The 14817-nt window shown below is 39.8% G+C and overlaps 1 protein-coding gene across 1 annotated transcript in view; it reads right to left on the reverse strand.

The window, feature by feature from the left end:
- The window catches only part of ADGRV1 (adhesion G protein-coupled receptor V1), a 384090-nt gene that overhangs the window by 138927 nt on the left and 230346 nt on the right, over positions 1-14817 (reverse strand). The window contains 1 exon segment of the mRNA XM_042447787.1: positions 12783-12883. Coding sequence (XP_042303721.1) covers positions 12783-12883 — 101 coding nt within the window.

Below are 14817 nucleotides of genomic sequence, written 5' to 3' on the forward strand. Positions count from 1 at the left end.
TTGCATCCATTGCTCTGGATCCTAGTCTCTGGAGCAGCAGAAAACAAGCTAGCTCCCTCAATATGACATCCCTTCAAGTATTTAAACAAGGCTAATACTGTATATCCCCTGTTAACCTTCTCTTCTCCAGGCTAAACAATCCCCAGCTCCTAAGTCATTCCTCATAGGACATGGTTTCCAAACCTTCACCATTTTGGTTGCCCTCCTTTGGACACGCTCCAGTTTCTCAACATCCTTTTAAATTGTGGTGCCCAGAACTGGACACAATATTCAGGTGGGCCTGACCAGAGCAGAATAGAGTGGGACTATTCTTCCCTTGATCTAGACACTATACTTATTGATGACGGAGGGAATATATGGAATTTTTCCAGCACCAAGTTTTCAATTGCTGCTTTTGCTGCTGATGAAGTGTTTGTGTGCATTCAAGCCATTCTGACAGTAAGACGAAAGTCTCACAGGTTTTTTTGTTATTTTTTATTGTTGTTACTTTGCAAGATTTGTCAGAATAGTTTGCCTTTGCCTTCCACTGAGGCTGAGTTGTGACTTGCCAAAGGTCCCCCCAGTGGTATCCATGGTCAAGTGGGGATTTGATCCCTGATTTCAAGTCATAGGCAGTGTTCAAACCATTACACCACACTGGTTCTCAATTTCTAACTACACATAGGCTGTATCTACTGCACAAATGTGCAGTTTGACACCACTTTAACTGCCAGTGCTATATGGAATTCTGGATATGTAGTTTTGGCGAGATATTTAGTCTTCTCTGTCAGGAATTCTGGTGCTACAACAAATAATAAAATCCCAATCTTCTCCATAATCTTCTCCTAGATGGAGTCATGGCAGTTTAAAGTGGTATAAAAACTGCAGGAGATTAAACTGTGGGATAGAACCAAGGTAAGCACTTCTTTCAAGGGACAATGTTGCCTCTTTGGAATTCTGTAGTACACACGATTTTAAAAAATCCCTGTCACAAGGAAATAAATTCAGGGTGGTTATTTTTTATCCCTTTTTCTTACATGCTGTACTCTTGCTCAAGAAGATAGCAGACAAGTACAAATGCTGGCTCTAACTTATTTCAGACTATTATGTAAGAGACCCATACTGTCTCCTGTGGAATAAAATATTTGGCTATTTCCAAATAAAAGAGGTTTTCCCCCTTGTGTGTTATTTACATTTGGTTTCTAATTACATAATCATTTTTATCTTCTCATAGCTCCATAGGTCCCACCCCACTTTTTCTTAGATAAGATTCAAATTTTATATAAAAAAACATTTTCTCTTTCAAATTTTCTTCAACAACACCACCACATTCCTGTCTAAAGAGTTACAATCTAAGAGGACACAACACTGATGAAATTATTTTCCTCAAGTGGCAAACTTCTGTATCAGCTTTGGTATTAGGAAATAAAGAGTGGTAAAGTAATAGGCATTATGGTTTCTGACCATTCCTAAATCAGATTGCAAAACTCTGGCTCACCAGATGTTTCTGGACAAGTCCCATAATTATTGGTCATGCTGGCTGAGGCTGCTGAGAGCTGTAGTCAAACATCTGGCTACAACTCAATAAGCAGAAGTGTTTAATTCGGTTGTGCTACATTGCCAGATTGGTCTCTGAGATAAGCAGAAAGATGCAGATGAAGAGGGATTTTAAGGGACCAGCTACTGTTCCTAAGTATGCGAGTTTTTCAGCTTAAAAGATGCGAACAAGAAGAAAACAAACTGCTCTTGCATTAGGTTCACATACCAAAAGTGGGTAGCAGCATTTATCTACAGAATAAGCATTAATAGCTTTTGAGAGTCCATATGACATTTGAACAAACTGTTATACTCTCAGATAACAAACTGTTCCCCTACAAATAGCGCATCAGCTCTTCCCCCCATTTTCTGAATCAAATAGTACACTGAGAATACAGAACTTCTTACATTGAGGGAAAGGTTTTACTGCCACCTGCTGGTTTCAATATCTACACCTCCTTAATTTGCAGGATCCATTGTCACAGCTAAGTCTTCCTACTATTGTGAATTTAGGGCCTCATTTCCAGTACAGATAATTGGTATGCAAGCCAAATTGATGGATCGATTCAACATGGTTTTACATTATACTTGCCCCGAGCGCATTTTCTGTAATTTTCTGGCTTCAAAAAAGCCCACTTGTGGTTCGCATTCAAGTATGAATCAATCAAATAATTCAGCTCCAGCCTGCCAAGGGGCAAATTTGAATCAATTCTGATCACTTGTGGTTCACACTTGCATTAAATCGATTTGGTGGAAAAGACACAGAAAAAATCAGCATCGAAAAGATGCGTTAAATGGGTCTGGTGCATGGCCCCCCTCACAAATCACTTCAGCTAATCAATTAAGTGGTTACCGGGTCGTTTGAACCGTTCAAATCGATTGCCATCCAGCTTAAAGTTAGTGAGAGAAGGCCTAGGTATCCATAATAGTGAAAATCCTGAAAATAAATATATATGAACCTGAAACATATACAATTCTGTATCACGTCAATGAATATTTGTTGTTAAATGCTCCAATTCATGGTGACCTATCCTCCATGACTTCCCTGATGAGTCTAACCATCTCTCTCTCTCTTGCTACTATCTTTTACCTTTCCTAGCATTATTGCTTTTTCAATGAGGTATGCATTCTCATGATATGGCTAAAGTATGACACCTGTTTCATTATCTTGGCATCAAGACAGAGTTCAGGCTTGATCTATTCTAGGACTCTTTGTTTGTCTTGGCTGTCCATATTATCCTCAGCACCCTCTCCATCACTGTATCTCAAGAAGTAGGATTTTCTTTTGGTTGGCTTTCTTTACTGTCCATTCTCACATCGGTATGTGGTCATGGGAAATACAATGGCTTGGATGATTCTAATTCTGTGTGCACTTGTATTACTTTGCACTTTAGGATCATCTAGTTCTTTCATAGCTGCCCTTCCCTTTCCTAGTTTTCTTCTGATTTCTTGACTGTAGTCGCCATTTTAGTAAATATTTGATCTGAGGTATGGGAAATCTTTAACTATTTGATTCTAGTTGAATTTATGTAGATCTCCTTTTTCATTATTTATATTATTTGCACTTTCTTCTTTACTAACTTTCCTTAGTAATTTCAAACTTTCATTAGTAATTACCGTATATTCCGGCATATAAGACGACTGGGCACTAAGACGACCCCCAAATTTACAATTTAAAATAGAGTGTTGGGATATACTCACCGTATAAGACCACCCCTCTCTTCACATAAGTCAGAGGAGCTGAAGGCACACAACAACAACAAAACAACAGCAGCAGCAGCCAGCGACAGAGGAGAAGAGGGGGAGGAGAAAAAGGAGAAGGAGAAGGAAAAGAGGGGAAGAGGAGGGGACTCCACTACACTCTGAGGAAGAAGTGTGTGCCACGTTTGAAATAACATCATACACAACATTATTCACCCGCTCGACAACTCCGCCCGCCTTCCTCTTGGTGCATCTACACTTTAGAATTAATGCAGTTTGACGCCACTTTAGAGCCGCTGCTCCATCCTATGTGAATCCTGAATCTATAGTTTTATAAGGTCTTTTGCCTTCTCTGCCCAAAGAATGCAGGGGGGCTGCTCCAAATACAAAATCCCAGGGATTCTGTATGGATGGGAGCCGTGGCAGTTCAAGTGGCTCCTATTGGAATCAAAGCCCAGGAAGCTTTGTGCCAATAGAAACGTGTTAGGCTGCAACTGCACTGCAGAAATAATCCAGTTTGACACCCTTTTAATTGTCATGGCTCAGTGCTATGGAATCCTGGGAATTCTAGTTTTCTGAGATATTTAGCCTTCTCTCTCAGCAAACTTTGGTGTGACAAACAACTACAATTCCCAAGATTCATAGCACTGGGCCATGGCAGTTAAAATGGTATGAAACTGGATTGTCTCTGGAGTGAGATGCAGCCTGAGTTGGATCCAAGACACACTTCAGAAATAATCCAGTTTGAGACTGCTTAACTGCCCTGGCTCAGTGCTGGGAACCCTGGGATGGTAGTTTTGTGAGACATTGAGCCTTCTCTATCAGAAAGAGGCTCTGGTGCCACAACAGACTATATTCCTAGGATTCCCTAGCACTGAACCAGGAGAGTTAAAGTGGTCAAACTGTTATTTCTGCGGTGTTTTGAACCTTGGTTATAAAAATGCTCAAGGTCCAATCCATACTGCAGAGAATAATCCAGTTTGAGACTGCTTTAACTGTCCTGGCTCAGTGCTAGGGAACCCTGGGAATTGTAGTTTTGTGAGAAGAGCTCTGGTGCCACAATGAACTACATCCCATGCATCTGAGGAAGTATGCTTAAGTCTAGGAAAGCTGCCAACTTTTCTTTCAGTGACTCTCAAAGTGCTACAAGATCTCTCTATCTCACATCACCCATTATTATCATTGTTAAATCCAAATGCACCTGCAGAAGTGGACTTAAATTGGCAACACTGATATACTGTAGACTCTATCCCGGGCTGGGATCTGGAAGCATGGAGGCAATTCCTTGAAAAAACCAGGGAATCCTGGGAGTTGTAGTTTGTGAGGGCGGGGGGGGGGCAACCACTGTCCTCTCTCTGATTGGCTGTTAGTGTGACTCCATCCAAACAGGATTGGTTGCTCTGTAGCCTGGCTCTCAGAGGGACTCAGGGCTAAGAGAGGAGACCCTTTTCTGAGGGTGGGGGTGCGCCACTCTCCAGCCATCTCTCTGATTGGCTGAAAACTGTGAGTGTGTGGACTCCAAGGATTGGTTGCTTGTAGCCAGCCTTGCTCTGGTCAGGGCTGGAGCCAAATGGGCAAGTCACCAAATCTGCCCTGAAATAGAGCCAGGCACCAAAATCACACCCAAAGCTTTTTAAACCTCCATTTTTGTTGTGAAGAAAGTCACCACATTGGCAAGACTGCGAGTCAGGAGAGGAAGGTAGAGAGACCTTTTGCTGTTGCTGCTTGGAAAAGGAGGACAGGAAGGGAAGGGAGGGAGGGAGCAAGGAAGGAAGAGAAGAAAAGGAAGAAAAGGGAAGGAAGGAAGGAAGGAGGGAGGGAGAGAAGGAAGTGAGGGGAAAAAAGGGAGGGGGAGGGAAGGAGGGGAAAAGCAAAGAGGAGGAACAGAGGAGGATGCTCCTTTGCCTTTGAGGAGCCTTCCCTGCCAAGGGCTTCTTTAGGACCCAGGGGTTTTCCGGAGTACAAGACGACCCCCGACTTTGGGGAAGATTTTTCTGGGCTAAAGTGTCTTGTAGCAGGAAAATATTGTAGTTAAAAAGAATAATCCTTGTGCCAAGTAATTGAATAACTACCACTTGCACATTCACATATGTGTGTACATGTGTGATGCATGCATGTGTGCTGGTTAATAATTGTACGCAGAGTTCTGATGCGTATCTGAGAGTCAGGATTTTTAAATTTCACTTTTTAAGCATAGCATAACTGCTCAAACATATTCACATTGTTCTTCAGTCACACAGATGATATCAGCTCTATATTGTAGAGAAATGGCATGGCATTGCACATCTTTGAATCAAGGTTTGGAATAAACCCTTGTTTGATTGATACTTATCTTACTAACATCTTGTTAGAAACTCTTTCTATAAACTGTTCTGCAACATCCCACTGATACAAACACATGCTAGCCAGTAGCAATACAGTTGAGAGAGTAAAACAGTTCAGCTGTTCAAAATGTGAGAGCTCAGCTGGTTTTCACCCCTCATTGTTCTGTCTGTGTCCTCCGATCATTTTTCTCGATATGCTTTGTTCTGTTGCCCTTATCAAAGTCTTGTGTCAAATGGAACTATGGCATGTTGAAGGTAGCATGAAGACGAAACGACCCTACCTCTCAGCTCTGTGATGCTTTCTTTTCATTAGATGAGCAAGCTATTTTTTTTTACTTAACAACACATTCCAAGTTTATATCTTGCTGGTATACTTGACAACTTTTAAAACAGCTTCTTTCCATTTTGTTCACTTTCTAATACTGCTTATATATTTTTATCACTAGCAGCAACTTGAAAGTCCCTAGGCGAACTGTATTAAGGAAGCAATGAAAAGTACAGTACATGTAACAACTCCAATACAGTATATTTAGTAAAACAGAAAGAAACTGTGGTTTGCAATTGAAATAATTTAACTACCTGATGAGCTGCATGTTAAAACTGAAAGCTTAAAAGTTAAGCACATCCAGAGTGACTGAAAAGTCTGAGATTTTGTTCCTATACTATATTAAAATAAACCAACCTGGCGGCCTGGTATAAAAAAGTCTCTGATCACTGGGAGTTAACAGGATAATATTCTGGGAAAACAAAAGGTGTATGGATTCCTAGAACAAAATGGAAAAGAACAGGAACAAAAATCTGTGACTTTCTGGTATTTTGAATCAGTCTGGATGCACCCTTATTGTCTGTGTAGAGAGACCAGAAAAGATTAGTAGAGCAGGCTGAAGTCCTACCAGCTGGCTAAATGTAAACAAAAAGATAAAAGGGAACAGAGTCTTTACAGCTGAAAAACAAAGCCAACATGGGCTTTCTAACTTAACTTTTCTGTAATAGCTATCACAAAAGGGGCAGGAAGCCCCAGGCAGAAAGTCAGACCAAAAGCATTCAGCCTCTGACGCTGTTTAGAAATGAAAAATAGGAGCTTATTGCATTAACAAATAAGTCGGCTTACCTCTTCCGGCTTGAATTCAGGATCCGGGATGCCCCTAGATGTTATCATACCACCACTGATCTAGCCAGGATGATGCTACCCAGATGCACTCTGGGTTGAAGCCTTGCTCAGCTAGCCTTTTTGAAGTCGAAAGCTCCCAGACTTTGAAAAAGTGTTGGCTGAGCAAGGCTTTAACCCATGATGCATCCGGGCGGTGACATCCTGCTTGATCAGCGGCAATTTCGGTAGGATAACATCCAGGTCCTGAATTCAAGCTGGAAGAGGGAAGCCAGTTTATTTGTTAATGTGATAAGCTCCATAGTATGACTCTGGTCCCTTAATGAATGAACAAATAAGCAAATACTTTGGTCCTTCAAAGCCAGTCTGCCTAGATTGACTGACTCAGAAGACACAAATAATACTTCCTGATTGGACATCCTAGAATGGGGTAAAATCATTTTATTTACTATACTTTGACTGAATGCCAGTATAATAGAATAATAGTAGTATAATAGTTAAAGTAGTCTCTAAACAGATAGCTATTGTTACAGATATTAAATTGCTATGTTGAAAGTAAAGCTTTGCATTAATTCAACATAGCAAATTAATCTCTGTAACAATAGCTATCTGTTTAGACCTATAATTCTGAACTACATTTTTAAGTATCTGAACTGTATTGCATAAAAATACAAATGCCTTCCATATACTGCCATGTATTTGGAAATGCTGAAATGCAAACAAATATTGAAATGCAAGTTGTCTCATCTACAGGGTTGCCATGGGTCGAGGCCAATTCAAGGGCAATTAACAATAACAATGTAAGTGTATGTAAGATGCCGATCTGAGAAATCCTCAGCAAATGATATGTAAGATGTGTGATCTATGTTGCAAGCTGGTATTTCTAAGAACTGCAATGTCCAACAAGCACCATGTTCAATGTACCTTACAAGTTTGAGACTTGTTTCTTGTAAAAGATTATGTAATAGGATTCCTGAACCATGTAATATCTAAAAAATAGTGCTAGGTTTAGACTATAAATGTTGATCTTTTTGCAAAGGGTATGTAACTTTAAATGCTTATTGCTTTATTTAATAAATACATGATAATAGTAAAATTACCTGTTTATTATTTCAGTATTATACATTTTCTGAAAATCCAAAGATTAAGAGAGTCTTAAAGGGAATATTCATTTCAATCTGTCTACTAAACAAAACAGTTATTTACAACCTTGGGTGCTCAGGTGACCAATGGTGGAGACACTAAGAAAAGAACTGCAAATTGACAAGTATGAGGGAAAGAACCTTCAGTCTCCTGGCTAAGAAAGAGAAGTGGAGAAACCATGCCTGTTCCACGATCAGTGTCAGAAGGGTCAATTAATGGATGTAACAAATGGTTCAAAGAATTTTAAGAACGCCAATCTTTCTCTCACACTGGAAGAAACATTTCACCTAAAGGTACATCAGTTTAACAGGCAAGTAGCAGGCGAGAGATCTAAAAGGAGGAACAAATTAATTCAATTTCACTTGCAAAATCTTGTTATGCAAACTGCCCAAGTTATACCAAGGCTATATAGTCACAGTTCAATCCACTGCCGATGTAAGATTCCATCACAAAGGTACCCCAAGACGTCACCATATAGTGTCTTTTTAAAAAATTCAACAAAGTAGACTCCATCTTCCAAAGTAATCCCCTTCACTGTTTAACAGCTCTTTTCAGCAACCTCCTTCTAAAGTTTAATTTGAATTTTCTTCCTTGTAATTTGCATCTCTTGCTTCAGGGCTTATTCTCTGGAAGCAGAAAACAAACTTGCTCAACCTATTACCTGACAATCCCTCAAATATTTAAAGATGGCTATTGTAATATCTTCCAACCTCCTTTCTCCAGAATAAACATATTCACCTCCCTCAGTTGTTCATCACAGGGCTAGCTTTCCAGAACTTTTACCATCTTGGTTGCCTTCTTCTGGGTACATCCCAACTTGTTTATATTCTTCTTAGGGCCCTTTCACACTACACAATTGTATTGCCATGAGTCTACTTTAATTGTCATGGTAACATCATAAGGAATCTTGGGATTCTCAGTCTAGGGAGGGGTACTTAGAATTGTCAGCCAGAGAGCTCAAGTGCCTCACCAAACTTCAAACCAAAGGATTCCATAGGATATGGTCATGGCAGTTAAAATGGGATCATAGTGCTATAATTGTGTAGTGTGAAAAGGCCTTAGGACACAGTACCCCAAGTGAGGTCTAACCAAAGTAGAAGTGAGTGGCACTATTCCTTTCTTAATCTGGACACTATGCTGTACTCTAAAAAATTTCATACACTCACACATACACACACACACTCTCTCTCTCTCTCTCTACACTGCTAGGATAGGTAACTCTTTTTTGTCAATGGCTATATTCCTCAAGAGAAGCTTTCTCGATGCTCTTGTCATGACAGTATGTGGTGTTGAAATAAAGGATGAAGTAGTCTCAAGTCAAAAGTAGGTAAATCTGTTTCCTTCCTTGTGACACAGCTGTCACTCTCCCTCTTCCTCCCCAAGTAGGAGGATAACGTAAGATCAGCCTTGCAGAGTACAGTACTGAGCTGATCTATCAAATGGCTGACCTGATCATCTTTTGAGGATGCTGAAACGAGGCCAAAGGCAACAAGTCATTTGATTTTACCTTATATGACCTGAGTAGAAAGTGGAGCAGCATACTATTCATACTATATGTGTGTAACAATGTAGATTATAGGATGAGATTAAATCCACTTCTGAAAGAATAAGTGCACTTTTGAACCTTTATGTGTTCAAGGGCAAGGCAGTGGCAGCAAGGCAGATTTCCACACAAACCATTCTTTTGGCTCCATAGTCTCACATTTAGCAAAAACAAACAAACGAACAACCTCCAGTGTATAGAAATAAATAAATTTTACTTTAAGATCATGACTGCTAAATTCAGGTGAGAAGGAAAATATCAGTCCAAAAAACACCCACAGTTTTCTGTTCCAACCATAGTTCTTATTGCATTGGATCAAGTGAATTGGAGATCCTGGGTGTAACCCATGGGCTGGAATGCACAGCCACAGAGCTAATTCTTTCTCATTCTCTTGCTCTCTCATACTCAAACACTTACACAAAGTGTAACAACTAAAGTTACTAAAAGGATTAGAAAAATTCTCAATTCTAATACATCTTGGATCTTTCAACATCATTGTTAGCTGCTGTCTGGCACTGAGTTGTATTATTCTGGAGGACAAGTAATTCTTAGTTTCAAGTATTATTCTGAAGGCCAAAATAATGGCCAGTCCCATTCAACAAGTCTAAATTACAATGAATTCAGAGAAATGTAAAAGTGAGTATTTAAAGGCTATCAGCTTTATAGGGAATGAAGCTTGCCTTGTTTTCTTTACATTCAGTTTCATGTTGTAGAATTGAATACTCCAGATATTTCTGCTGGGAGGAAAAAGCAAAACAGCCTCACCTTCCTAAACATTTGTATCTGCTTGTGATGTCGCCCTGATCTCCTTGTAGTGCCCCTATGTGCATGCAAAGAATCATGAGTGGCAAAGCAATGGATCACAGATACAGCTAGCAGCAATTTCTAATGTCTTTTTCAGTTGCCTGACACACTTAAGCCAGATTTCAAATAGGCTACTTAGAAAAAAAACAAGACTTCAGTATCCAGGAGATATATCATGCCACTTGTCATATACAATATAATCCCATTTAAGCCACTGGTGAGATATGCTTTTCCATCAGTAATGCTTCAGAAGAATGAGATTGCAATTGAGAGCCTTTTTAAGACACTGAGGAGTTTATCACACAGGAGGAATTTCTCTCAATTTCGAATGAAAAGAAAGTGGTGCCAGAACGCATTCACGTGAATTCGCTAGTTCAGCAAATTTATGTGAACTTGAATTGTGTTCGAACTGACTTCCCATTGCCCGAAAATAGCTTGCCATTGCCCGAAATTCACGCAATAACGTGAAACCCCATGATTGTGTTCAGACTGGCTTCCCATTGCCCGAAATTGCGTGTGGTAGTCTATCGTGCAATAACGTGAAACCCCATGATTGCGTTCGGATTGCCATTGGATTATACTTCTAATTTCCCTTATCTGATAAACTCCTGAGAGGCAAGGAGTAGAATGCTCATTTGACACAACTTCCCTGGGATCAGTGTGGTATAGTAGTTGGCATGTTGCACTGAGTCTCAAAAAGTCTAAGTCCCCATTCAGCCAAGAAGTTCACATAGGTCTGAAACAGGTGAAAAAAAGCCTGCTTCCAGGGGGCTTGATGGCATGGTGATCACATGGCATATGCCTCTAAGCCACCTGGGAGCCACCGCCAAGTTGTCCCACCCAGAAAAGTCACCCTAAAAAGAGTGGTAAAAAACTAGTGCTTTTCAGAAGCTGCTTTGAAACAGTGGTGATGGGATGGATTGGGGCCCTGTGTATGCAGTTGCCATGGCTCCAAGGCATGCAGCTTTAGGGCGGCCCCAATCCACCCTTGTTGTGCCATCTGTCTCATCCCTTAGTCTTTTTAGCCCTATCGCAATCTCTGGACCCAACCTTCTCCACAAAGTTGTTGTGTGGATAAAATGGAGATGAGCAAGAGTATCATGTCAGCCATGTTGGGTTCCTTAGAGGGTAAAATGGGAAATCAACTTAATAGCACTCAGTGGCCTAAATCTTATTTTATTCATGATTAGCATAGATCCATTAAATGCATCAGATTTATCTACAGTACATGCTGACTCACATTCGCCATAATAAATGTGTCTGCTCTAGCTGGGACTAACCAACAGTGTGTCAGCCAATGTATGAGTGGGCTACTTTGTGACTAAGAGTACTACCTCTTGCTGTAACATCTTGTTCATGCTCTCATGACAAAAAGGCATTGCCACCAGTAGAGTGTGTGTGAGAGAGAAGAGAAGAGAAGAGAAGAGAAGAGAAGAGAAGAGAGAGATTTTCCCCTATTAGGTATATTGCTCAGGGGTCAATCAGGCAGGGAAAATAATCCTGGTAGAATGTGGCTTGAATCTTTGCTGTTTACATGCATTTTGAATACACCCGATTAAGTTGGGGGTGGGGGCTGCCAAAAAACCACTTAACCCAGAATAATCGATCTCAGGTTTCTTTTTTTGAGTTTTCCTAAAAGATTCACATTGTTGATTGTGTGAATAACCAGATCTGGGATAAACTCTGCAAGACGTGAACATACTTTTAACATATTTGCATAACTGATACCATCTTTATTTGCAGTGCTGACGTGGGAGCAACAGAACGCACAGAGAAAACTGGAATGTGTCAGTGAGATTATTTGGACAGACGCACTAAAAAATATATGAATAGGGCCTTAGACTTCTGAGATTCCAAAAGAAGTACATTAAGTTGGCAAAAAATGCAGCAACACAAATGTTTATATATGAGCCCTCCTCCCTGTAGCAATTACATATCTTCCTCCCATTTAAAAGATCCTGATGGAAGGAACGCCCAGATATTAACAATTAATGGGACCATATTATTCCACATAATCATTTTTGTACAGAAGCATGAAAGGAAAATTCCAGGTGACATCCGACCGAGGAGTTATTTCTGATATGACAGTGTAAAAGAAAAATCATAAGATACCAGTATTTCTACTTTTGCAAGAAGTATGATCTTTCCATAGTTCAGATTTTAAATTAAATATAATAAAATGAGAATTCATTGAAAAATTAATTTGAATAGCTAATATGTTCATATTTTCATGGTAACAGATGCTATTATATAATCCAGTGGTCCCCAACCTTTGGTCCTCCAGATGTTATAGACTTTAGCTCCTATAATTCCTGACTGTTACCCAAGTTGGGTGGGCTTCTGGGAGCTGAAGTCCAAAACAAATAGAGGACCAAATGTTGGGAACCACTGATATAATCCATTGGTAGCAGAAAACTTTTTTGCATTATTCAATAGTCTGCGCTCATGAATCGTGAACTAGTGTTCAGATGCAGAACATTTGTTTCAGTACTAAAGCACATCTCAAAACATATGAAATAGTTATAAAGGTGGTGGTGCCTTTAACAACACACAAAATCATACAACTGCAATGACAGCAAGAGGATACAAAATAAGTAGAAGATGTGCTACACAGTGTCTTGTATTATATTTACTACGTTCCTACCTGAGTACCTAGGCAGGCAACCATCATATGAGTAAGAAGTTTTGCTGCAAACATGGAAGACCTGGTACAGAAGAGGTGTGAAAAAATAGCCAATATGAAACCTGTTAAACCAAAAGGGAGAGAAGAAAAACAGGGATTCTGCTTAGATTATTACTGGGCAATAGGCCAGCTTTAAAATCTATAACAATGTTGTTACGTGTAAAGGAAAGGAAAGAATAAAAAAAATAACCTTCATCTTTTAACCATACTTAATTTAGGCCATTTCACAAAACTCTTTTCAAAGTTCCCATGTCACTAGTCTCATATAAAGAAGAAAAAACTGCTAATTTTGAGTATTTTAACAGTGTTCATATTTTCTTGAAGAAAGGACTTCTCAGTGCTGCAGTTCATGCACAATGTCTCATCCAAGATTTCATGCTGCCCTTTGGCTCAAAGCTGAAAGGAGCTTAATAAAGAGCAGCTAGTGGAATTCCTTCTTAGTTGTTGTTATTATTATTATTTTAATTTGTATGTTACCTTTCTCCTAGGAGTGACCCAAGGCAGCCTACAGATATGAAGACAATCTTTAAGAGAGCTACCCAATGAAAATCCAGAGCAGATTCCCACTAGGGCCCTCCGTTCTGGTAGTCAAGGTCTGCTGTCTCAGCCCAGGATTTCCTCTGCCCCATCTCGGATTCGCCCCTTTTCACTCACTGCCCCTCACTCCTGGAACCTTCTTCCCCCGCGAGCAAGAGCCATCACTTCTTTAACCAGCTTCAAAATGGAGTTGAAGACCATCCTGTTCAGGGCAGCGTTCCCAGGCATTGCATAATTGTCACTTGCTATTTGATGTTCTTTTGTTGTCTGTTTTATTGAATCATTTCCTGTATTGCTATGTATTTTATATGTATTATCCTACAAGAGAGGCCCCTTCCCCACCACCACTCCCTTTGTGTCGTGTCTTTTTAGATTGTAAGCCTGAGGGCAGGGAACCGTCCAATTAAAAAGATTGTATGTACAGCGCTGTGTAAATTTACAGCGCTTTATAAATAAAGGTTAATAATAATAATAATAATAATAATAACAACAACAACAACAACAACAACAACAACAACAACCAGAGGTGGGCAGGAGGTCACTCAGAGAGATAGATGAATGTCCCCTGGCACCTCCAAAGATTCTTCTCATACAACCCTTGCTTTTATTGCTTTCATTTCTCTCCCCTCCAGAGACTACAGTGGCATACATGATCCTGTCCTTAGATTCCCAACAGACCTGGGGAATCCTGAGTGATGTAGTCCAAAAGGGATACTATTTCCAAACTCAGTGTAGCTGAGCCAGCACCCCTTACTCTACCTGCAGGTTCTGTTGTAACATCCCCTTTCCCTCTGGGTTGGCAATTGGGAGGGACAATCTTGTACTCTGTTGGAAGGTTAGATCTTTGTAGTTGCTGACTCCTATTTTATAGCTTCTTTTCAGTTAAAATTAACAACAAAAAGCTTTAGTGATGAGTTTGCTTGTACACTCTTATTTAGTTCCTGTATTATCAAGTGAAAACATTTTTTTATTGATTTTATTCAAACAATTTAAAATTCTTATTCACATATCCAAAGAAAATTTTTCCTATACACAGTTCCTTTACCCGCCCACGCCACCCACCCCCTTCACCCTTTAGACTTCCTTCAGACTACATACTCTACCGTATAGATCCTTTCTCGAAGTTAACTTATACTAACTCTTAATAATCTAGTCGTTTTCTATATATATTCCTATATAGGACGCTTTTATCCGTAATAATAATTGGAATGGATATATTATCGAATCCCTTGACCCTTTCTGTCTTCTTTAATATCACTTAATCTGGTCTACTCTTACCCTTCCTCTTATCCCCGATCTCTTTATGCTTTCCAATCATACCCTTCATTTTGTAAATAATTTAACCAGGGGAGCCATTCTCTATAGAACTCATCTAGAGTATTTTTCCCCAGCAGAGTTGTTAATTTATCCATTTCATATAAGTCCATAACTTTTAATTTCCAATCTTCCAACTTGGGGG

Source organism: Sceloporus undulatus, chromosome 2, assembly GCF_019175285.1.
Source record: "Sceloporus undulatus isolate JIND9_A2432 ecotype Alabama chromosome 2, SceUnd_v1.1, whole genome shotgun sequence".
Classification (NCBI taxonomy): Eukaryota; Metazoa; Chordata; class Lepidosauria; order Squamata; family Phrynosomatidae; genus Sceloporus; species Sceloporus undulatus.